The sequence below is a fragment of the Centruroides vittatus genome, unplaced genomic scaffold, assembly GCF_030686945.1.
Source record: "Centruroides vittatus isolate TY-2023 unplaced genomic scaffold, ASM3068694v2 contig_18, whole genome shotgun sequence".
NCBI lineage: Eukaryota > Metazoa > Arthropoda > Arachnida > Scorpiones > Buthidae > Centruroides > Centruroides vittatus.
Window position 1 is genome coordinate 7,619,632 of NW_027121101.1, and position 26,578 is coordinate 7,646,209.

Here is a 26,578-nt window from a genome sequence, read left to right on the forward strand (position 1 = left end):
TCCAGTCTATTTCCAAATTCTTTTCTTTTACATTAAAAACTAAAAATATCCTTTCCTATCGATACTCTGACTATTAAAATCTTTCTCATACATCCAAAGTTTTTTGGTATATGCTATGTCTTTGTTATGATTATATTCCTCTTAATTATGTAAAACTTAATGTGTTCACTAAGATACATGGATTATCATCCATACATATTGTGTAAAACATTATAATATAGTGCTGTTATTTAAGAAAACATTTCCAGATGAAAGCTTAAAACAAGAATTATCTGATATAGTAATTTTTTGTACATATTGATCACCAATGAACGTGACATATTTGAGACCTTGAAGTTCTAGGAATGGATCAAAAAAATCAAAACGTGTTAAGATATAAAGAATTTTATTTAATATTTTACAAAATAATCAACCTGGGCTTTAATGTATTTTCTCTCTGGTCATTTCTCCACTTCAGGAAACATTTGGAAAAAATCAACTTTCAGGTACTACTAAATTTTCCTTGATTCATCTTGTATGGGTTCCATTCATTCAAACCATTTTACTTTTACTGTATTTTCGTGTATATAACCCATGGGTCATTTGTCTTTAAAAGACAAATTTTTAAGTGGTGCAGATTATCCAAATTTAAATGGCAATTACAAATTCCCACCTATGTGGTATGCTCTGTAGGTGTGAGGGTATATGATGAGGCAAATGATGCAGACTTTTTTGTTATAGCAATTTTCTGCAAAGTATATACCATCATGGGGTTATATGCATTAAACTACAATATTCTTTTTTCAATTTTTGATGAATAAAAAGTCTGAATTGTGGGAATAAGAGGGCTGCAGAATAGCAGTTTGGTCTCTACAAGGAAAATGGTTTAAATCAATAGAATTCATACATGACAAAAATTTTTTTGCAGTACTTGAAAGAAATTGAGCTTTTAAAATGTTTCTCCCAACAATTTTCCCAATTCAGAAAAGTATATTAAAGCTCAAGGTGATTATTTTGAAAAATATGAAGTAAGTTTCTTTATGTCCTAACACATCTTGTATATTCTTTAGGATCTAGAAACTTATAGAGTGACAGCATTCTGTTTACTAATTAAAAGAAAAGGGCAACGAAAATTTCCTCAAAATGGAGAAATTTGGAGAAAGAATTAGGATTCCTAGAATAAACAGCAGAAAAATATGAATTAGTGAGAAATATGATATAGTAATGAGAAATAGATATGCTTATGTGAAATAAATCTGTATAGTTATATAGTCTAAATTAATATCTTCTTCTTCCCACAGATGTAGGGTCCGCTGTTTGGATCTTCGAACACCACTTTGTTCAATCAAGTGTATTGTCTGGGTTCAAGTGCAGAGCCTTTAGATCTGCGTTGATAGCCTCTTGCCATTGTTGCTTCGGTCTTCTGCGTGGCCATCGGACGTGGCCAAACCAGCACAGGCGTCTCTCTCATTTTTGCCTCAATGGGTGTGATGCCAACTTGTTGGCATATTGTGTCATTAGTGATATGGTCAAGGAGGGAAACACCAAGCATCCCGTGAGCCATGCGCATCTCCATCTCATGGAATGGAGATGCCATTCGGTTGCTCTCGTTGATGGCCAACATTTGGAACCACAGAGAGCGACAGGTCATACCACAGTCCAGTAGATTTTCGATTTTAGGTACATGGGTGTCTTTTTGTTGCAGAGAACACTGGTAACTTCTCTACATCATAGCCATGCAGCATAGACCTTCGCTAGTACATTGTTGTCAATGCCTCCGTTACTCTGTAGGGTTGAGCCGAGGTAGCGAAAAGTGTGCGTTTTATACAACTTATCACCATTGACTTGGATCGTGCCCACATTTGGAAACATTTCTAGATATTCAGTTTTCTTGGTGTTAAGGTGCAAGCCAAAACAACTCAGATGGTCACGCCAGGCCCGCACCTGGCACTATAGCTCTTCTCAAGTGGTAGCTGCAAGCATGATGTCGTCAGCATAAAGCAACATCCAAGGCACATCGCTCTGTATATTCTTTGTGATAGTGTCTGTGATGAGAATGAATAGCATAAATTAATATATGTAGGGGAAAAAACATAGCCTAACAGGTGATATAACAGAGTATCTTTATTGTAAGCAGAAGTTTTATTTGATGTGAAACTCAAATCCACAGTAGAATACCAGTTATCCAAAATAACATGGAGTGATGCTACTTCAGATAACTAAAAATTGGATAAAATAGATTGCCATGGCCATTTCAAATAGAAAATTACAAATATGAAAGATCTATACAATAGCACTTTCATGCCTCTATTTTCTTTGTGAATATAATTATATACTGTATGAGAACATTTTTTTTACATCATTTATTATACAGCTAATAAATATGATAGTTTTGAAAATAAAAATGTATATTATAGTAATTACATTTTAATATGAGCAAGCAATTATTTATTGTGACATCGTCACAATGCCAGGCTGCAATTTTTAATCATATTTTAAATTTATTTCATTTAAAATGTATGCTCTCCACCTCAAATTAGTAATATCTTGTCCCTGTCATCATACTTTTCCTTTAATAATAGAGTTGTGACAAACATCTATTAACTGCTTTCAGGAGGAACTTTTGAATTGAAATAACGTGACTTCTGGTGCAAACCAGAAGTTCAAATATAGTCAATCAATGCCTTCTGCTCCTAAGGTTTACATATCTGGTCTCAGATTTCATCTATCTAATTCTGTTCTTGAGATTAAGGAAAGATGGATGAATGGACGAACAACAGTGGAAATTTATAGGTCTACAATTTTTTCAAATTGCAGCCCATTGAAGCTAAATAATAAAAAGTAATAAAAGTAAATCATTTTGTAATGTGTGTTATCATTTTTAAACTTTCCTTGAAAAGTAGAGTATTAACTTTCAGGTTTTCCTCAGATAAAGCAGAACCTTGGTTAATTGAGATTCTACTGTATATCTGTTCCAAAATTTTTAAATGATTTAACTTTTGTGGTTTAAACTTTCTGTCATCTGGCAGTAAGATGAAATAATACTAACCTTAGTGCCAGATGGCAGTTTAACAACCTTTAAGAAAAATTCTGTTCTTTAACTTAAAAAACATATCCAAAAGTCATCTACAATTTAAATTTATGACTGGCTATAGAATTTAGACTTGAATTATATTGAACTTTTACATGAATTATAAAATTTGAAAGCACTAAGATAATCTAGTGCCCTCCAAGTATGTGTTTAATTTAACAGATATTTAATTATTTCAATATTACTATTATAAAAGCTCACAAATTACAACTAAAATAAGTATCAGTAAAATCCATTATTTTTGTAAGCAAACAAAAATTGTTATTTTTAAGCTTACTAGAAAAAACTATATTTAACAATTGAAATGTTTCTGTCCTAAATTTAGGCCATCTTCAGCAAATAGCAAATTTTATAAATGGAATTTGATATACTTACAGAATCAATCAAATATTACAACTAATCAAATCTTATAGAATATAACAACTAAACACAAATTTAGTTAAAATCAAATATTTAAACATCAGATTTTCTAGCTATAAATAATTACTTGTTTTGTTAATTTTCTAGTTTGCTTATAACTAGAAAATTAACAAAACAAGTAATTTTGTGTAAAGATAGGAAGTTAGGCTGCTATCTTATATTAAATTTAACAATTATATTAATTTTAGAATTTAATTTGGCCTAAGGATTTTCTTTCAGAATGTTCTAAATTATTAAATTTGTTTGTTTCAATAAATTATTGTCTAGCCTATCCAAAGCTTAAAAATCCAGCATGTAAATATTTTTGTGTGTTCTAATTTCATTTATAAAATTTGTTATTTCCCGAGACTACCTAAATTTATGCCAAAAAGATTATAGAAAAACTATATTTAACAATTGAAATCATAAAAATAGCAGTTTTTGTTTGTTTATTACAGTATGATGCCAAGTTTTGTTGATTTTTTCCCCATTATTTAAAAAAAAAGCAAATTACAAAATGCATTCAAATTAAGTTATCTGTAAATATGCACCCTTCTAATTTTCAGAAAGAATAAATTTTTATTACTTCTTTTTTACATCTTTTTAAAAACAAACATAAAAGCATGATAATGATAACTGAATTAAAAGGATTATTTGTATATTACTCTTCTTCAATTATTTATCCAAAATGTATTTTCTAATCCTGTTTTTATTTAAGTAAACTAAAAAAGTAATTTCCTGTTCAAGTCCCATTTAACACCACTTACTGCTCAAACAGGCTCATTAATTTTTCTAAAACAAAATTTTAAACAAAAACAGATTGTTTCAAAATATGAAACAAAATCTGTTTCATATTTTTTACTTTATTGTGATAAAAATACTTTGTTAAAAATATCATTAGTTATAACTTGGACTTATTGTTTTTATTAAAAATTACATTTGATATCATTTAAACTAAATGTGCCTTGTAGAATGTGTACAATGGAAAAAAATTAATTTTTATATCTGAAATTGAATTTCTGTAAAATATTAAAATATTTTAAAAATAATTCAATTAATACATTTAAATAATTAATTAAAGAAACTTTCCTATAAGATTTCCTATTTTTGTGATTTCAGTATAAAATTTGCCAATTCATTTAATCCTTCCATTTCTAAAATGGATTGTTATTTATGTAAACTTTTTCAATAATTCAATAAATAGAAACAACAACATTCTAGAAAGAATGTATGCCATCTTACATGCATATGCAATTATTCAAAATTACCAAAATTGCTATTGAAACATGCAGATTTTTATGATACATGCTTGTACATGCTTATCAATATTGAATAGGGTAACTATACAATAATTAATATTATAAGTCTGTTTTGATATGTTGAAAAACACACAAATAATATAATCTTAAACTTTTTTTATGTAAAAAGCCATTTTGAAATGTGTACTTTTCCTTTACTGATAGATAGTCTCAAAATTATTAGAAAAATATTTTTTGTTGTGTCCAAAAATCTAGTAATTGCCATCTACAATTAAAATTTAAATATAAGTACAAATTATAACTTATAATGTTGTAATGTAATGTTTGTAATATCATTAATTACAAATAGAACCTTTCCTTAAATGATTTTTTCTAAAATATTGTAAAAATCTGATCAACTTATTCTCAACTGTAATATTTCACCAGCTAACTGATATATCAAAATCTAATTCAAAAATTAAAAGCCTCAGTGGCTACCTCTTTGCAATAATTCTTATACTATGTATTTTCAATTTAATTCTCTAACATTAGATGATGCAGTTGAATAGTTTTCATGTTTAAGTAGCTTATTTAAAAATTTTTAATATCTAAATGGCAATAAATAGTACAGTTACCCTATATGGTTTTTAATATAGCAATGTATATTCTGCTTTTAAGTAAAAGCTTATATAGCAAACAATATATTTTAATATTTTTTGAAAAGAAGAAAATTAGAAATCATATATTCACAGTAAATTAATTTATTGTTCATTATAAACATAATAATTAAAAATAATTTATTTTATTTTGTTTGAAATATTGGGTTGTCTGGAAAGTTCTTAGTAATATTTTAAAATTTAGTCTCTAGTCAGTGATATGTAGTGTTATTTTTAATGCCTTCTTGCCATCTATTTTTCAACTTTATCATTCTATATTGAAAGAACTTTCCCTTATTTTTGCACAGAAAACACTGCTCCAAATAATTTTGCAAATTTTTAAAGTTCTTACCACAAAGGGAATTCTTCATGGACTGAAATACTGATAACCCAATGCTGCAAGGTCAACTGAATATGATGAGTGAAGTAAAACATCCCAGCCACCCTGCCATTTTCCAATAATTTTTATCATGTTTTCAAAGACAAAAACAGTCTGGCATTGTCATGGTGAAACATACCATTTACGTTAGTCAATTCTGGATGTTTTTCATATATTGCTGTCTTTAGTCAGTCCAACTGAAAGTAATATTTATCAAAACTGATTGGTTTTGTGGAAGCAGCTCATAATATATGATTCCCTTTCAGTCCTATCAATCGCATAGCATAACACTTTTTGAAAGAAAACTGGCTTTTGAAGTGGTTAATGGTGATTTAGTTTGCTTGTTCCATAATTGTTTTCAGCTAACATCATTACAGACAATCCACTTTTCATCACCTGTTATCATTTGTCTCAGAAGTGAGTATTTTCATTATATTTTAGAAGTGATCATAAACAGAAATCCAATGTAATAAATTTTTTTCGGTCAAATCATTATATCAAAACATCATGGCAATTCACATAACCGACTTTCTTTAAATGGTCAATACGGTTACTTTTTGATGAATTTACCATTTCTGCTATTTTCCATGTTGTGTAATGAAAATTATTTTCAATTAAATTTTTAACTTAGTCATCTTCAATGTTGTAAATCCACTTAAGCATGGAGCATCTTTTAGGTTAAAACTACATGCTTTAAATTTAGCAAACATTTACAAACTGTTGATTCAACAACAGCATTATCACAATAGGCAACACACATTTCAATTGCTATTTACACAGTATTTTTTTTCTTTTTCAGAAAAAAAAACAAATGTCAATAAATGCACCTTGTTTGCTTCCAATTCAATGAAGACATAGATTAAACATAATTTGAAACTCCTAAAATCTTTTCTTTGTAATGAATACATTTCAATATCACATTTCATTGCATGCATAGATACCTCATCCTCTTTAATAGCTTTGATATCCTCCAGTGTGTTCAATTTTCATTTATTAAAAATAGGTATAAACTTTCTGGACAACTCAATAAAACAAAATAAATTCTTATAAAACTATAATAAAAATATTAAAAATATCTTATACAATATAATTCAGAATTTTTAAGATTTTAAGAAAATGCCAAATTATAATTAATGTAAACATTTTATTTTTTCTAAATAATTATTCTTACAAAATTCTTACTTTATAAGATATAGGGGTAAGCTGGCGAAACCAGTTGTGAGAAACCCGAACAGAAAATATCAATAACGTAAAAACTAAAATTGCAAGACTAACAATTGTTATATAGTTCCAGCCTGCAAAAGAAAAAATATTTAACAAATCATTATTATTTTTTAATTTATAAACATTCAGTTGTACTTACCTATTCTGACATACGAAAAGAAAAATAAGAAGACTTGTAAAAGAAACACGGCAATAATTACAAAATTAATTGCTGTTGCATGAATATTTTGACTGATTTTTGAAGGAGCATAAGCAAAATATATATTGTGTCGGTCCACACAATGTTTGAAACAGAGATACATAAGACCTGAAGAAAATACATATAGTGTATACATTACAAAACCTTTTTTACTTAATTATAAATATTAAACACATTTAAATTAGTTTTGCTCATTAAAAAAATTAAAAATAGCTGTTCTTTAATTTCTTGTTTTTTTTATTTACTTTCAAAGACCCTAATTTGCTATATAGATATTAGAAGGCAGAATTAAAAAGAAAATACTTTGTAAAATGATATAACTTTCTGGAAGTCCACATTGAGATGAAAATGATTTCTATATATATTACCATTTTTGTACAAGGTTGTATTAAGGTTATATATTAAAAATAAATTTACTGAGAATGACATAATAGTTAGAATTTTCTTACTTAAATATTCTATTTGTTTATAATTAATGTTTGCTATAATATATACTTACCAAATGGAACAACTAAAGGACAAGCTAAACTGTAAGTTATAACTACAGCAAATACTAACAGAAACCATGCGTACTGTACACCAAATTCAAATTCCCACATAACTACCTGAAAAATAAACATATTTTAAACTTATTAATAGCAATACTAATATTTATAACATATTTTATGTAAACAGTATTTTTTATAAACAGGATTAATTGAATCAAAACATTTTCACATTAAGAACTGATAATTACATTTTACATTATTATTGATTGATTATATAAAAATTTCAAAAAGCTATAAAATTAAGCATTTTTAATAAAATTTAAAGATACCATTTCTCAAATTGAATATATTGCAAGATAAGAAATCTCAAAGAAATCAAAGAATGTCTAGAAACTTTGACTCAAGCAAATTATCATCATCATCATCATAAGGTAATTTTGAATATGAAAGAATCCAAAATTCCAATTAATTAGTTAATGATGTAAGGTAATCTTAAATGTATATAACTTCTATCAAAATTACTTAACCTTATTAACTTTTAGTTCATTCTGTTTCATTAATTCTTTAATGTAAATAAAAATAAATAACTCCAAATTGTCAATAAATGAAGAAAAATGCTTTTAATGAAGTCTTTCTTCCATGACAACAGAGCATTTTTTCAACCAAGATTATGACGATACTAAATATTAAAGCTTGAAACTGTTAGAACATTATTAAAATTAACAAAAATTAAATGAAATATATTTTTCATTACTCTATTATAAACATGTTTCATTCTTCAAAATAAAAAATTATTATTTTTGATCTTATAGTACCTCACTTCTACTGTATGACTTATAAGCAGGAAGAAACTGATTTATTTACAGGCTAAATTTGTAAAATTTTGATATTTTGTTAAGAAGTTAACACTTGAAAAGAAAACTGGATATATATAATAGACTCAGTTTCAATTTTTACTTCTTGTATCAGTTGATTCAAATAAGGAATCTGATATGAGTTTCCCTCTTTTATATGGTTTAATTCAATAATTTTTTACTCTCATACCAATAGTTTTTACTTTCATTCTAAACTTATTCAAAAAAGACCAAATCAGATACAAATAGCCAGGCTTAACCAATCAATCAGTCAGCTAGATAATTCCCCTAATCAGTCTAAAATATTTTTTTTTAAATTTATATAATTTTATTTACTTATTTACTATTTTTTTAAAGATAATGTGACATTGAGTATCAAAGTATGAATATTGTTTTGTTGTCATTAACTGAGACCTGTAAAGAAATCTGTAGCAAAAGCCAGCTAACACAACAGGTTCATCACCTAAAATTTTTTCCTGGAAAAAACAATGTTACAGCAAATAAAAATATAATCTAGGAAAATAAATTTCTTTAAAATTACTTGTCTATTGCTCAGTCTCTTAATTATATTCTAAAAATCATGCCAAAAGAAAAAATTCTTTGTTACATAGTGAGTCTGAAATTACTGTACAGGTATACCTCGCCTTACGTTGGTAATTGGTTCCAGGAGAGGCGTAAGTCGAATTTACTTGTGTAGTTACTATGTAAGTCAAAACTATGGTAGAAAACGCCAATAATGAGCACTTTAAGACCGCTAAATAAGACAACACAGAAACACAGATCTTTTTATGTTTTGTTCTCTAGGATTTATAATGATTATATTAACATTTACTGTAAATGTAAATATTTTAATATGATTTTATGTGCTTTTAACACTTTTCTAGTGATATTACGACTTCAATATTTGTGGTGAACAGATGTAAAGTCAAATAAAATGACTTAAACTTGATTTTTATTTTTCATATACTTTTTTGACAAATGATGTATAATCGAGGACGACGTAACTCGAAACAATGTAACTTGAGGTATACCTGTATTTTATTGTATATAATTTACTGTATTTTATGGAATATAAAACACGACTTTTGTTAAAAAACCCTGCATCTTATGGGAGATTATAACTTCACATATACATTAATGATTTCCTCAAACAGCTTTTAGTAGTCTTGTATTAAGAGCATCTTTCTATTGAAATTAGACATTACAAGTAATCTAACGTGTATGGCATAAAACAACTGAATCTTTTATGCACTTCTGTATGTTGTAACTTTTTTGGAATGTGAATTATATAACTTAAATGTATTTAAAAAGTGTATTTTTCATCAATTTTGGCAAAATAATTTCAGTAAATAATTATTTTCTGTAAATATAACAACACAGCAAAACATGTAGCCTATATTCTACATCAGGTGTGACCAAACTTTTATCCCTTAGGGGCTACTTTTTCGGTAAAATATAGTCTGTGGGCGACTATGAATATGGGCAAACAATTTTAGGATTTTTCATAGATATTTTAATAAATAATTAATAATGATAAATAAATAATGATAACTTTTTATTTTTTTCCGGCCTGTACTTTGTTTATTCATTCTAAAATAATAGGGTTAAATATTAATAACATTTAAAACAATAATTACTAAACTAACATACCTGCTTCTGTTCATTGTATGAATAAATAAAAAAAAACTAAAATTGAAAGTAAATTCAAGTGCACAAACAAGAAGTAACAAGTGGATTGAAGCCAGGGGCTGTCACGTTACTGTCTGACATATGATTTTGTGCCATTTTATGCGATTGCCATTTATATGTGCACGCGTTGTGATTACAATTGATTTAAAAGTTAACATTCATTTGCATTGTTCATCGGGATAAATACAAACAGTATGGGTACATTGCACAGACAGTCTATTATTGTAAGAATAAATTATCGAATTAAGATTTTTAAACATTAATTTAAGTGAAAGCAAATTGTTCAACTTTAGCTTCGCGAGCTACTTTCAAAACCTTTGTGGTCGACCGGTCGACCGCGATCTACATGTTGGGCATCCCTGTTCTACATTCTAACTTTAAAAATATTTAATGGCTGTATAATAAAAATTTTTAAGTTGTTTTTGTATTTTTTTATTTATATTATTTTTCATTCAAGAAAAAAGTATGGGTTTCTCCCAAAATTTTTTCCGGAAAAAAAAATGAATTCCATATGATAAATACATTACTCAAAAATTTAACTGCATAATTGTTTTTATTTATAGTTATTTCAGTTGCAAACAAAATAAAATAATAAATCCTCAAGTAAGTAATAAAAAAGTGATGATAGCAATAATGCAGCAAAGTTTTATTTTCTAATGTTTGCAGCGTTGTGCTTCACTGTACACTACATAGATTAAGCATCAGAAGTGTGATGGCTGAGTGACAGCCTACTGCTATAGGGGACCCAGGATTGAATCCAGGCAAGCCAACCCAGGAATTTTTAATGGGTGGTAGGTAATTCCCTTATTGTGGGTCAAACAATCTCACAATGGTTGTGGAAAAAAGCCTCTCTTAGTACCCACAGGACAGAAAGAGCCAAAATAAAAATAAAAAATTTTTTCCATCAAGAATACATATCCAGGAATCTCCATGTTACAATATATCAAAGTGTGAAAACATTCAGCTGTTTTGTTTTACATTATGTTCTATTTAGCCATTAGACAGTAAATGAAATTCCTAATTTCATTAGACAGAAATATACATCAATTTAACATTTTAAGAAATGATCAGAAAAACTAGACATATTCAGAAACAAATGTTTATTAAAGGATGTGTTAGGCACTAGCACTTAAGAAAGGGCAAATTTTAGCATCTGGCTATGACAAATATACCCATAAAAAGTTTAAGCTTTAATAAAATTCTGAAAAAATGTATTTTGATTTGTAACAATAATTACCGTATTTACTCAAATATAAGACAATCTTGCATATAGGATGAGGTGTAACTTTAAAGATCAAAATAAAGAAAATTAGATTTATTAATACAATTCTAATTTTATTTTGTTTAATCACAAGTAAAATATCAAATGAACATAAATGCACACATTGTCCTGCAAAAATTGCTAGCATTTTAAACTTTAAGGAAAAAATCTTGTAAAATTGACAACATAATTTGTTCATGTAAAGTTGGACAATCGGGGACCTTTTCTTGCCAATTCTTAAGTCGAATCCACTCTCTGTCGATTACACTTACAAGTTTCTCTGCATTCTGATTTCCAAATAATCATCTGTTTTCACGTGGGAATGAATTAAAACTTATATTGTGCTTCTATGTGATTTTGGAATTACAATCTGAAATTCAATTTAAAAGCTTTGCTTTTCCTATTGCTATTCATCTTTACTCCTGACAATATACAAAAGACCCAGATAAAATACTTATGTTTTTAAATACAAGAGGGTAAGCATCTGGTAAAAAATGTGAATACACAGTTCACAAAAATTATTTGCAAACACGCAAAGAATCTTTCACTCACATGTATATGATGACCTAAGAATTTGAAGGTGTGATAAATGAATAAAAACCTTGTCTTATATGTGAGTAAATGGTATTTATATGGTATTTATTTCATTACCTACAGTTTTTTTCCCATCAATTGCTGTTACTACTAATTCTGTCTGATAATTAATAAAGAAATTGAGTAACATTATTGGCAAAGCTAATGCCAAAAACCAGACTCATGCTATATTTTGATTCTACAAATCTCTTCATTTTTAAAAAATGTTTTTGAAACTTATTTTGAAAAATTTTTAAGTTCCTTTCATAATTTTGGTTGAAATTTTTGCAAAAATTGAGATGAATCTAGCAATACAAATCAGGTGTTCTACCAGCTTTTATATATCCAAGTTTAAAATACATTTCTATTCAAAAAGTTTTTATAGCAAAGAAAATGTGGTTGTTACAATCACATATTTTCCTATTGAATAATTAAAAAATCTTTTGTTTTTGAAAGAAAAAAAATTATTCAAATTTACAGCTAACTTTTATTAATAATTAAATTATTTGTATATATTAAAATATGTTCCTACCTTTCTTATTGTAGCATACTCTGCTTTAGAACGAGAAAAACCAAGATAACATGCATACAGAAACAACTCAGGAAAACGAATTAATTCCATTGCAGTTCCAATAAATGTTGCAGTAATTACATAGTTAACATATAATGCACCATTATCAGGAAGAAAAATACATCTGTCAATAATAACAGAAATGTTCTTTTAAAACTTCTAAAATTAATTCAATTCAACAAAAGAATACTAAAACATGATATACTTTCAATTGTATAATATTTGCTTTTTTTAAGTCACATATTAGATTTTTAGGCAACTAAATAAAAAATTTATTGCTATTGGCCATAATTTACTAAGTGGTTCTTTTTAAATCTTATATATCAAGTTTTGATAATAGAAGGATGTGTAAACACAGCATTCATTATTTTATATATACAGTTAGTTAGTTAGTTATTTATTGAATAAAATACCAAAAAGGTACATTCCCGGTACCGTAGTATAACATAACCGGGTGCAAGCGTGACAAATGATAAGATACAATAGATATACAGTCTGTATCAGAACTCCTGTAACAAACTGATAGGACCAAAATTGCTTGTATTGATCTCTATTATCACCCCCTATGAACAAGGTGTGCCACAGACTCCTTTAGGAGATGCAGAGAGTAAACATTTGGTGCTGCTGCTCTTGTTTGTTATCCTGTGAAGTGCATACATTTTACTGTTTACATGTAGATTTTATGAAATCATTCTGAGCAAAGTGGTAAAGCTCAACATTTGCATTATTAGCAGGTAATTGACAATGTAGAATGTTTAAGGAGAGGATGTACCATCAGTTAAGCTGTCAGTTGTATGATGACTGTGCATTATACTAATATGGATTATGTCAATATACTTTTAATTTATGGTGAAGCTGGCAGTAATGGGAGGGCTGCCCAGTGACTGTATTATGAGTATTATCCATGTTTTCCAGTTCTGTTGCACAGGGTATTTGTATGCATGTGTTAAGTGGTGTTGACACATCAATGGCTGAAACAAGCAGTTTTGCTTGGACAGAACTGGGACTGGTGTGGCAAGGATAACCTGAATTCTGGACTTTGAAGAACAAGTTTTGGTGAATACTGTGGTGAATCCATTAACAAGTATAGGAATAAAAATGTATGGCCAGGACGAATTAATCATTACAAAAATCTTTAAAAAGATTCTTCTAAGACAATACATACAAATGTGTCTTTTTAAAGATTTTTTGTAATGATTAATTTGTCCTGGCCATATATTTTTACCAAATGTATATTTTTAATTTTTATATGAAGTGCCACTGCCAGAGGGATATTTTAACTGCTTTACATTTAGAAGCAGATGAACAGCCTATAAAGAAAGGTCAACTCTGTCGTGAAATTGTTAATTCCTCAAATGCACATTTAAAAGGACTGGAATGGAAGAAAGACATATTTATACTTATACCTTATACTTATTACTATACTTATTACAATACATTTGTATGTATTGTAATAAGTATAGGAGTACTTGCAAATGCTCTAGCAACCAACACTAGTGTCTGGAAAGTCTTGTATGGGTACCAGCTGCATCTGTATCATCTGCAACAGATACAAGCATTTAGTCCAGCAGACTAAATGCTTGTATCTGTTGCAGATGATACATGTGTCACTTTTGCTTGATGGTTCCTCAGACAATATGTTAAAGAACCCAGATTTCCAAAACTGGTGTTATTTTCAGATAAGGTGTCATCTACCAGAGAGGATTTGTTTAACTAAGGGAATGGCCGTATTTGGGACTACGAAAACTCCCATTGCACAAGACTCACAGAGCATTCTAATGCAAATTTGCCATCAACATATGAGCAGGAATTGTAGGGAAGCAGCTAGAGTTGCCATTACAGTTCCTGCCTGCATGGGACCATATGTGCTACCACTCCATCTCAATAGCACATTGTACTTGACATTTCTGCAGAAAGCATTGTCCAAACTTCTAGAAAGACCTCCACCTAAACATCTGCTTGATTCTGTTGAAAAACCAATAGCATGAATTGTGGCTAGTCTAGACCAGAACACTCCAAGACTTGAGCCTGAACCACAACACGATTCAAAGATGAGCTACTTACAATAACCTCCTATACGCAGTGGATTCATACACAAAAAAAAATTTTCTTTCCTTATCCATTTCCTATGTGTACACCATAGGCAGGTGCACTGGGTATTGCAAGTTGCACTTGCTTTTATATTTCTGTTTTTAGTTTTCAAATTTATTACAACACTAATGGCATAAAACATAAAAATTTACATAAAAGTACATAATTACACAAAAACAATTAAATTGATGTTTCTTCTACTTATATTAAAAGCTATACCTGTATGCAAAGATTTAAAACATGAAAGGTTCGTATTTTGATATTTGGTATTGATATTTGCACAACACAAACAATTTTTGCGTTTTGATTTTCCTCACACACATGCGCTTTAAAGAATAGCAAACAGGGATAGCAACACCAAATGTTTACCCCTTGTATCACCTAAAGGAGTCTGTGACACTCTTGCTTCATAGGACCAAATTTGCTTGTACTGATCTCTACTATCACTTCTATCAGTTTGTTACTGAAGACCAGATATACCATGTATACACTTCATATTATTATTCCAAATATAAAAATAAAATAATCTAAGATAGTTTATTACTGATCCTAAAAAAAATTACATTAATAATAATTTATGAGTTTCGCATAACCACATTTGCTGAGAATTTAATGATTAAACAAGTAAAACAGCAAGGCCATATTTGAGACAATACTATGTCTCAGAGACTCACTACTAAGTTGGATCACGACGGGTCTCGTTCTCATTCTCCAATCATCTTTGGTATCACTGGTTTTGAGCGCGATCATTCAAACTTCGCCAGTCTTCCATGATGCATTTTCATTACAATTAACCTATCGAATGTTGAAATTTCTCTCTGTTGCGTGACACCCCAGGTTGAATTTTTGTCAATGTGAAAATTTCCCGTTTTTGAAAAAAATAATGGTGGCTATTGTATCGTTCGCAATTATTTTTTTATTTTGCACAAACGAAATATATATATTAATAAATGTACAAAGAAAAAATAATTATATTTCGGAAGTTAGTTTTAATATAAAATTATAATGACGCACCATCTAGTTTCAAAAAGTTCCAATGATGAAACGAGATATCTCCGGTCGATCGGTCCAAGTTAGCACATGGCGACCAGAAATATGTGGGGAATAACACAGGACAGGTAAATGGGTTTTTTTCAAAGATTCATTTGTCAAAATTCGATTTAGCGACATTTGCTTTTCGAACTTCCCAATGCGTTTGTCAAAATTCGATTTCCCAATATTCGTATTTCCAACTTACCAACCAGCAATGCATGCGCAAATCTCACATTACTGCCTGTTTGTAGAGAGTGTCACCATTTTGTATTTTATTGTGTTTCAGTTCTCGGTCCCCTGACTACCTACGAGTCTGGTTTTTTTTATGCACGCATGATTTGGGCACTTAATACCCTGTGCCAAATTTCAACTCCTGACACATACTCCTTCATACCTCTAAGCTGATAAGACAGCGAGACATACGATTTTATAAACAAGACATACTCTTGTCAATAAAGTTTAATTCAATTAAATCAATTTAGAAAAATCTAAAAGTTATATTTAATTAAAATTTATTTAATCATTAGATTTCTCATCAAATAAGCAATACATCTAACTACAGTGTTATATTCATAAATGCAAAAATACTATAAATATTTTCAATAATAAAATTCTTCTTCAGGATAGTTAACAATTTTTAAACAATAGAAAATTAAGTAAATTAGGATATCCTTTACTTAACACTGTATAATCTACCAACATTTCATAATTTCATGAATATATGAAATTTAAAATACATTAATAACAAATACACAACATGACAGAAAAAAATGCCACGTGAAGTGATTAAATTGAATGTACAGTACATAAATTAATAAATTATTAACTTATTCATCAAGTAAACCTGGTGAATCAATTATTTTTTCTATTCTTTGGGAAGGGAATAAATCTAATTTACAATGAAGAAAAACTAACATTTTGTTGCAGTGCTATGCAAATTGGAATGTTTGTTTAAACTAAAACATGAAAGTTATTTCAATTTCAAATCAATCACTTGATAAGGAGCAAGGTAAAAGAAGAAAACTGGTCTGCTAAACAAACTTCTGTGACTTTCCATAGCTGCAAAAAAATGTTCTTTATTCTGGTACAGAAAACAATATAAAGTTTAAAAATATAAAAAATTTCTTTTCAGATATCAACAAAAACCTTTTCATCAACAGATGCACTTATCAGAGGTTTCATTATAAGCCTATGTATTGTATAGTACAACCAATTGGTCTCCATATTATGTTTGGTGGAAGCATGACAAATGCAACAACTGAGCTGAATTTGGAGACAGTTGTTAGGAGGAGGAATATAGAGGAACTGCAGCCTACAGACAAATGTCAGAATATGTTGATTACTACATCAATGATTACACAGTAGCAATCCCACTACTACAGCTGACTACATTCCATGAAACCTATCAGGAGATTTGGGTGTTCTAATATTGACACAAACTATTACTTGTAGATTGATTGTGACAAGTTTGTACTCCTACCACCATTTCAGAAAACTACCCCTCACCAGTCTATCACTTTAAAAGATTGCAGTAGTTTTACCTGAGCTATTTAGTATAACAAGTGGAAGTATGTTCAGCAATGAATCTTGCATCTGCCTGAGCACTGATGATTGCTGATTGAGTGTGAAACTCAATCAGCATTCAACTACTGAGCTGATCTACTGCCATTCATGAACATCACACAACTCAATGTTGAGTTATGATTTGGAGTGCCATCAGCAACAACAGATAATCACTTCTGGAACACATAACAGGTACAATGCCTACATACGAATACATTGATGATGTGTTCCAGTCTTTGTTACTGCATCTTCAGGATATACAAAATGCCATTTTTCAGCTATAGATAGCTAACATTGGCATGTAGTCCCTACAAGATATGCACATACTTCTTTGGTCAACAATCCCCAGATCTTTCTCCAATTGAAGACTTATGGATATTATTGACCATTGGGTGAATGCTTCTGCCCAATGCTTTCAAAATGAAGGTGAATTGTGGACCATAGTATTGACTATGGTCAGCATTTCTCAGGATGCAATTTGAAGACTCTACAGACTCAACATCATGCTGTGTTGCCAAATTTATCACCTGATTGGGGGTCATAAGACTTAGTGAGTTAGGCTGAGTTACCATGTATATTTGGCTACTAGATCAATAAAAACCTCAAAATTAAATTCATTAATTCACAGTCTACTTTTTTGTGTGTTTATCAGTTTAGTCTCATTTTGTTTATTCCTTCAAAGTGTGACATTTTCTCTATCAAGTACTGTATTGCTAAATCTGTTATTTATATATTTCAATTTTAAAATATTTTAAAATTTAGTTATAAAAATTATAAAAATCAAATAATATACATAATTTCAAACATTTTAAATTCATTAAACAATTTATATAACCCCTGCAAACTTGGACTTCACATAGTCAGGCAAATTTTTTTGAAACAATTTTTTTTTGGTACAGTAATTTAATATTTCTTGACAACGGAAAAATTATAATTAACAAATATTTGATATCTAGAAGTCTTTTCAATATTATACCAGTACATTGTATTACTGTATTTGTTAAGTTACTAAAGACTTTACATTGCTGTATATTGCATTGTCTTGAAATTTTTTCAGCTCATTTCCTGTAATAGACATTCTGCTGAATAATAATATTCAGCAGAATGTCTATTCTAAAACTCAGTAAAACTTCTGTACAAAGCCGATCTTTATAAGTTACTGTAGTGTATACCAGTCTGAGTTAGCGGGAGTTTACAGTACATTGAAAACACATCAATAATACTTTGTATCAATGTAAAAGAAAACTTTTTATTGTTGTATTTTCCATTTGATTAAAATTTTATTTATTAAAAAGTATTTCTAAATTTTTACCTCCATCGAGGAGAATGGCCTTTATTTTTCAAAGTTGTTTCTATTAATACACGTAAGCTGAAATAAATAATTGTGATTAGTTAAAAAAAGTTTTTAAACCTATTTTAGTTATAAATCATTTATTAATAAAATAAAAACATTAACAATTCTAGTAATTAAAAACTTGCAAGTACAGTAAAAGTTTGTTAATAGTGCTGGAATGGTGACTAGAATGATGCTGAATGAACAAAATGCTAGCTTACCAGATGTTTGTGTAGTAACATCTATCCTCCCTCTGCTGAACAGAGATAGTAATGACCTGGACATGTGGGTTTGGTTATTTTCCTCATTTCACCCACAGGATCACAATTGACCCCTATCATACTTTGCTCACCACCCACCTTTTGGTGATCTGAACTTTCATCACCCCCTTACAGACTTTTAATTGAGACTGAAAATACTTTTTAAGCATACTGTGATATTTTAGTTGGGTTAGTTTAGTTTATTTTTATATTTATTCTTTCACTCCAAATTACTGTTACAAATTCATTTTATGATTTTTAAATTAAACAAAACTTCTGTTCAATTTAAAAAAATTGTGATCCTATAATCTGTTTTTCCTGCCCTCTTGATCTTACATGGATTTGACTGTTTTGTATTTTCATATTTTCACAAAATTTGATAAGCAACTGACGATACTGCTATACATTTTTGTACCAGTACAAGTTGCTGTATGCTGCTGATTTGTTTAAGCAAATCTTCTAATCAGTCTGAAGATGATATAGTGCACTTTGACAAACATTGTTTGTCAACATGAGATGAAGTGAGACAAAGTTAACAGAACTGCTTCATTTGTATAAAATTCTTTGAAAAGTTCTTACTACTTAGATGTAGTAAGAATAGAATTCTTTTAAAACCTGCAAACATCAAGTGATACTTCTAAATCCAATCCTAAAGGATGTTTATACCAACTTGTTTGGCAACTGTGGCATAAATATATATTAGGTACAGGAGTGCATCAGGAGTGTACAGGAGCTTTTGGCCCAACACAAACAAATGGCTGTAACAAAGTAAGTCTTTTGTTTTGATCACATTGCTCTTAATTTCACGATCAAGGCACCTAGGTACAACTTGCTACATGATTCAAAGATGAAACTCAAACATGATTTCCACCTGAAATCTTTAACACACCAACATGTCCAAAATAATTCCTATTTTCAGAATACTATATGTAAGATTATCACTGTATTTATTTGAATAATCTGTCTCTTCAAGTAATTCATGCACTCCATTTTTTAAGATAGTGGTTTAAAAAAGAAAAAAACCTTAATAAATTAAATTAGTCAACAAATTTTACTAATTTATGGTTTATCGTAATAGCAACCTTCTCTTTCACTGTTTTGTAGCATTCAATATGGCAATGTTAAGTTTATAAGTTGACATATCATTAAAAGATAAAAATAGAGGGAGAAAAAATAAATTATTTGTGTATCTCAAAGATAAATTATCTGTAGTTTGTGTAGTAATGTACTTTTTAATGAATTAACTTACTAATTAAATAAAAAAGTTTTACTTTCAATTCAAATCAAAGGTATAAAACTGCTAATAGACCAATAGCTTAAACTAAAAGGAAATATATGTATAAAGACTATTTACTGTCAGTCTCAGTGGTATATTTAACTTATTTTATTTATCCTCATATTCATGAAATTAGCAACACAAAAATATTTAATAATATTGTTCATAACTATCGACTACAGATGGTCATTATATTAAGCAAAGCCATCCAGTTGATAAGCAAAATTTATCATTAGCAAAGCAAGCAAAATGCTTAGTAATTGCAAACCCCCTGGAATTTGCAGGTTGCATCACCAAATTCATTTTGAATAAACTGCACACTCCAACATTTTGTAATGACTTTTTGAAAAAATTTGAAATTATTCAAATAAATACAGTATTAGATAATTCTGGATTATTGGCTACTTTTCAGAGAGGGCTGATTACTGGACATTCTAGATTATCAGGTGATGGTTTAACAAACTTCTACTGTATTCCAAAAACTTAAACATTATACATTTAACATACCTTATTTCACCTAAAGATGGTAGAATGAGAATCATGAAGATAAGCAGAAGATATGTTTTAACCATAACAGAATGATTGTAAGATGATCTGTAAAATAAAAAATACTATTGATATATAAATTAACTTTTAAAATTTTAGAATTTCTTTACAAATTCAACAATTACAAAATCCTAAATAGTTATTATATAATAGTAAAGTAAAAGTTTTATTTATAATTTTAAGAAATATTTTAGTAGTAGGACAATAAAGTAAAACTCTCAATATAATATGCCATCTTATTGATATATTTTTATGATCTAACTTTAAATATAACTGTGTAATATAATATAAAAGAACATTTATAAAAATAAAATCAAATAATCTGGTTAGCTAAAATTTTTTATATTAACAATCTTTTTACACAATTCATTTATTACTTATAAGCAGGGCCCAAAGTGAGTGTTTCCAAAAAATAGTAAGAAAAACAAGAGCAAAAAATAAGAAAGATCAAAAATAGAACAAAATTACTTTAAAAAAAATAGGAAAAGTAAGACTGCAAATGCCGAAAAGTAAGAAAGTTAGAAATAAAAATTCCATCTATTAATTAAAAATAACATTAAAAATGTATCAATATAATGAAAACAGAAGTGTAAAAATTAGGACTTTATTAATTACACATTCTTTTTTAGACAAAGAGACAAGTTCATAAACAATTGAGCAATTATTTATTGTAACATCACCACAATACCAGGCTGCAATTTTTAATCATATTTTTAATTTATTTAATTTAAAATATATGCTCTCCATCTCAAATTAGTACTGTAATGACTTACCCCTGCATATCATACTTTTCCTGTTAGCAATAGTCATGCCAGTCATCTATTAACTGTTTTCAAGGGGAAGTTTTGAATTGAAATAACATGACTTCTAGTTTGCATCAGAAGTTCATATATAGTTAATTGGGCCTCCTGCCCCTAAGGTTTCCATATCTGGTCTTGGATTTCATTTATCTAACTCTGTTCTCGAGATTAAGAAAAAAACAGATGGACAGATGGACAGTGGAAATTTATAGGTCTGCAATTCTTTCAAATTGCAGCCCAATAAAGATGCAATATTATCAATAATTTTATTACAGATATTTCTTATTCAAAATAAACGAAGAATAATACAGTTAACAACTGTATAACATTTTTAACCGGATAACTGTAAACAATTCAATTTTAATTGAGCACTGGATAGCTCTTCAGTAATTTTTTGAATGTCTTTCATACTAGTCTCTATCACTGTTGACACAATTCTGATTTATGTAATCTTTCTTCTTTAAAGCTTTTCATAACCTTCCATTATTTTCAGCTGAGTATTTTTGTGCTGAAGTTAATTCATCTTACAAAAATTTGATTTTAATTATGACAGTCTTTGCAGTTTTTGCTAAGAAACTGGAAGTGAAAGTACAATGGGAAGGGGTAAAAATTAAATGACCTGTGAAGGACATCATGGACTTGCATGTGCTAGAAAAAATAAAAATCTATAAGTCTGCTAAGAAGGAAGAATCTGTCAACTCCAGAGATGGAAATCACATTATGAAATATTGTAAATGTTTTTTATTGTAGTATGTAATCTTTTTGTATAAGTGTTGAAGCTGGGGGATGGGTTATACTATTTGTTGAAATATTTAGAATGTTTAAAAATATAATTTAAATTACCAAAAGGAACATGTAACAGTTTATATTCTACTTAGCATAACTTCAACTTTTGTAAAAGTTTTGTTTTTTTTTTTTTTGAATTCAAGATTTGAAAATTGAAACTCAAATTTCAGTTAGGATAATGCCAAATGACATCAGGATATAATAAGGCTACCATTTAAGAATCAAATTTTAAGTAATTTGGCCTAGAGATTGTCATTAGGTGCCATCTCTTGATAAATTTAATAATTATCATTTAGAAGGTCCTAGAAGAGAAAAATCCACATCCACCCAGAGTGGAACTCAAATCCACAACTTCTGCTTGCCATGTGGATGCATTGCCAGTTATGGTTTCTAACCTTAGTTCAATTTTCACTTTTAGAACTATTAACGTACAAGTTAGATATAACCATACTGGTTACTCAAATCAAAAAATCAGGTTAATGGATATTTATATACATACACTGTGTGGGAAAAAGTGATAGCTGGCTGACTGCCATAGAGGGAGTTACAGCCCATGAATACTGAAGTTGTTCCCAGTCAGCACTATTAGAGGACGATTCTTTTCTTCCAGAACCTTCTAAATTAATTATTAAATATTAATTAATTATAATTATTAAATTTATCAAGAGATGGCACCTAAGGACTATCTCTAGGCCAAATTACTTGACATTTAATTATTAAAATGGTACCATTATTACAGCCTGATCATTTGGCATTAATCTAAAAATCAGGTTAATGGATGTTTATATCAATTAGAATATTTGGGTTCTAGAATTTGAATTTTAAAAATGTGAAGAAGGACATTGAACATATCTAAAAACAATAGTCTATATTGTAAATAAATTTTGCTGGACTTTAAAGCGTAAAAGTGTTTTTATTAACAAAATCCAGTTGAAAGTTTAAGTGTTAAATGAGTTATTGATGAAGAAACATGAAGTCTATTAGAATACATGAAAAAACAAAAAGGAAATGCTGAAAGAAGCTAAAAATGCTGAATTACTGCAAACCAAAAGAACAAAGAAATCATACTGAAAGTGAAATTGCTAACATGAAAGAAAAACTGGAAGAATAAAGCCCTCTATGGCCAATAACTTGAAAATACTGAAGGGAAAACTGACACTAGAAGAACATGTGAGTGGTTAAGAAAAGAGACTTTAAAGAAAGAAACAAAGACCTAATTCTTGCTGCACAAGAACAAGCACTAAGAACAAATGCAATTAAACACAAGTTTAAAAGTCATATAATAATCCCAAGTGCTGCCTCTGAAAAGAGAGTAAAGCACATCATAAGCTCTGTAAAAAAAATTGTACGAACTGACTATTTTGAATGACAAAGTTGCAAAAATGTTTCACTGGAATCTTTGCAGAATGTATGGCTTTCAATGTAGCAAGATGTAGTATTAACACAAAATATAAAAAAAATTGTTGAAGTAAGGAAAAAAATACTTTGGAATTTTTGACTACAGACAGTAAGCATTTGATTCATAACAGCCCAGATATTATGCTGATAGAAAAAACAAAAATAAGATATGGATTATAGATGTAGAGTCCCAGATTATAAAAGGATGGAGGAAAAACAATTATAGAAAATCACTAAGTATAAGGACCTGCAAATCAAGGTTATGATTATAGTTATAGTTTCAATTGTAGTTGGAGTGCTAGGAGTCAGAGGGATTCTAAAGCAACACCTGAAGAACCTAAGCTTAACAAAATCAATATCCATATGTTACAAAAAGCTATACATTGCATTACTTGGAACAGCATATATTTTGAATAATTATCCTATGTCTCTGAGAGACACTCAATATTTAGGAGAGAAATATAGCCATTAATAGCTAAGGAACTGTGTTTATGTTAAATAATAAGCGTAATAAACCAGGTTAATATATTTCGGACTTCAGCTGCTTTATATGTACCAACAGAATGATACTTCTTGTTATTTTTTACTTCCTTATGATCTTGCAAAAATTGATAATGACACAGTTCTTTTAATTTTAAATAACATTTCTACATTATAATCAAAAGGTTAAGAAATTTAAAAAGTCGTATTTAGATTTTTATAAATTTATGATTTTACAAGATGAAATCTCACTGTGTAAAATAAGATGATTCTAAACTGTAAATATTAAGAATGAAAGGGAAAATGGTTTAAAAATTCAACAATAAATTTAGTTTCAATTGATATAAAAGGAGAAATCTATGCAAAAAAAAAACTGACAAATGAAAAATTTTTTTGATGACTGAAATGTACTCTCTTAAAAGACAGACAAGTAAATTTCTATCATAAAAATTTGATATATCTTATCATTGATGAAAATCAGATTATAAATAATTATATATAAATATATATTAAATTGATTACCTTGTCCAATGAAACAGAAACTGGTCTGTATAAGCAACTGCAATAGGAAGAATTACTGATACAGCCCATAACAGAAAAACTTGAGACTGCTCAGAAAGAACACTGTTCTGAAAATTAAAATGTTAAATGTATAAATTTTATTTAGTATCATAAGTATCTATATTTTCAATATATGACATATTATTATTGATCCAAATTATTATTAAATTTAAAAAAAACAAAAAAATAGCTATAATCAGCAGTTTTCTGATTTTTCAAAATAACATCAAGTTTTTAAATATGAATATTCAAAATACATTAGTAGAGCAATTCTAGAGAACTGAATTCTTGATTAATCCACAATCCATATGAAATACATAAAATTTTCAAAAAATTTTTGAATTATTATAGTATGGATTTATTCTATTACATGAAAGAATTTTCCCCCTCACAATTATAAATAAAGAGGAAAAAATTTCCAAACAAATAATTCCCTTTCATATCAATATTAGTGCTGTTTGCACTTTTTCCATCAACTAATAATGTTATAATAACCATGCAGAGAAGCGGAATGTAGCAAATAATAATATTCCTTAAAAATCATCATACCATATTTTAGTGGTTATATTTTTACATTTGGTATTATTTTTAAACATACAGTATATAATACTAGTACATTTATCAATTAACAGGACTTATTATACTGGAAAATTATGGATGCAGATATTTAGTCTTACAGATCAGAAATAATATTTTTTATTTAGTTAACCTTTTAAAAGACACAAAGGCATAATAATTGAATACAGTATATAACTTTTGCAATATTTCAATTAATTTCATACTGAATAATTATTGAATTCTATTTCTACCATGTTTTTGATGATTCAATTTGTTACTTTGTATATTAAATTTTGTAATTATTACAGTAAATAAATTTTTTATATGACTGATTTTGCATCAAATTGCAATTAATAAATTATAATACACTAGCATTAGTGTGATAATACAAAGCAACTATGTTGTTGCAATGAAATTTTACCAATGATATAAAGACATATGCAAGTTGTTAATTTAGGCCTACATTTTCCAGAAAATTTTTCAAAAAACATTTTAGAATTCAATATCATTTACAAGGAGATGGCCAGATGTTGTCCTCTCCAATTCAAACAAAACTTAGCAAGCATGTAGCCCCAAACACAAAATATTCTTTGTCTAAATAATAGCACCCATATAAAATTATATATTTTATGGACACTGTTTGAATATAAACTATATCAAATATAAATAACATGGTATGGATGGAGAATTGTGTAAATTAAAATTTTGATCTCCCTTCACTCACTTCTGCCATAGTATTCTTGCTACATACAAAAAACAATGCTGCAAAGAGTTTTAGAGCCTCTTTGCTGAGTTTTGGAGAAATAATATGCAGTGTAATATATACTTAATACTCTTTTCCAGAAAAATATTTAGTTTTGTTTTATTATTCTATATGTAATCTATACTGTTTTATTATTGAGAAAACTTTTTTCCTGGTTATTTTATTATAATAGAATTTACAATATTGTAATTAAAATTATTTGTTTCATATCTTTTAAAGCTTTATAATCAAAATAGTTTGATTCATGATAATTCATAAAAGCATTATACACTTATAATTACTGTATATTTTCCTACTGTATATTTTTATATTTTACTACATATTTGTTAATAATCAATAAAAGATATTTATGAATTATAAATTAAATATTACATGTAATATTTTCAATTCATAATTAATAAATACTATTGCTATTTACAGATTCATAAATTGTAAAACAACAATAGTTCATTGAAAATTTATAAATTTAATTATTTAATTTTATTAGATTTATTTTAAAATGTTTATCATTTTTTTACAGATTTTCTAGT

General features: G+C 28.4%; 1 protein-coding gene across 3 annotated transcripts in view; it reads right to left on the reverse strand.

The window, feature by feature from the left end:
* Nucleotides 1-26,578, reverse strand: part of Tmem63 (transmembrane protein 63) — a 175,155-nt gene that overhangs the window by 6,690 nt on the left and 141,887 nt on the right. For all 3 annotated transcript variants that reach the window (XR_010879850.1, XM_067263938.1, XM_067263937.1), the window contains 7 exons: nt 24,689-24,795; nt 20,664-20,750; nt 18,600-18,656; nt 12,563-12,725; nt 7,665-7,770; nt 7,106-7,273; nt 6,925-7,037 (listed from right to left, as the gene is read on the reverse strand). Coding sequence is in view for 2 of the 3 variants with exons in the window: in XM_067263938.1 (XP_067120039.1) it covers nt 6,925-7,037; nt 7,106-7,273; nt 7,665-7,770; nt 12,563-12,725; nt 18,600-18,656; nt 20,664-20,750; nt 24,689-24,795 (801 nt within the window). In the remaining variant the exon portion in view is untranslated. The remainder of the gene's footprint in view (nt 1-6,924; nt 7,038-7,105; nt 7,274-7,664; nt 7,771-12,562; nt 12,726-18,599; nt 18,657-20,663; nt 20,751-24,688; nt 24,796-26,578) is intronic.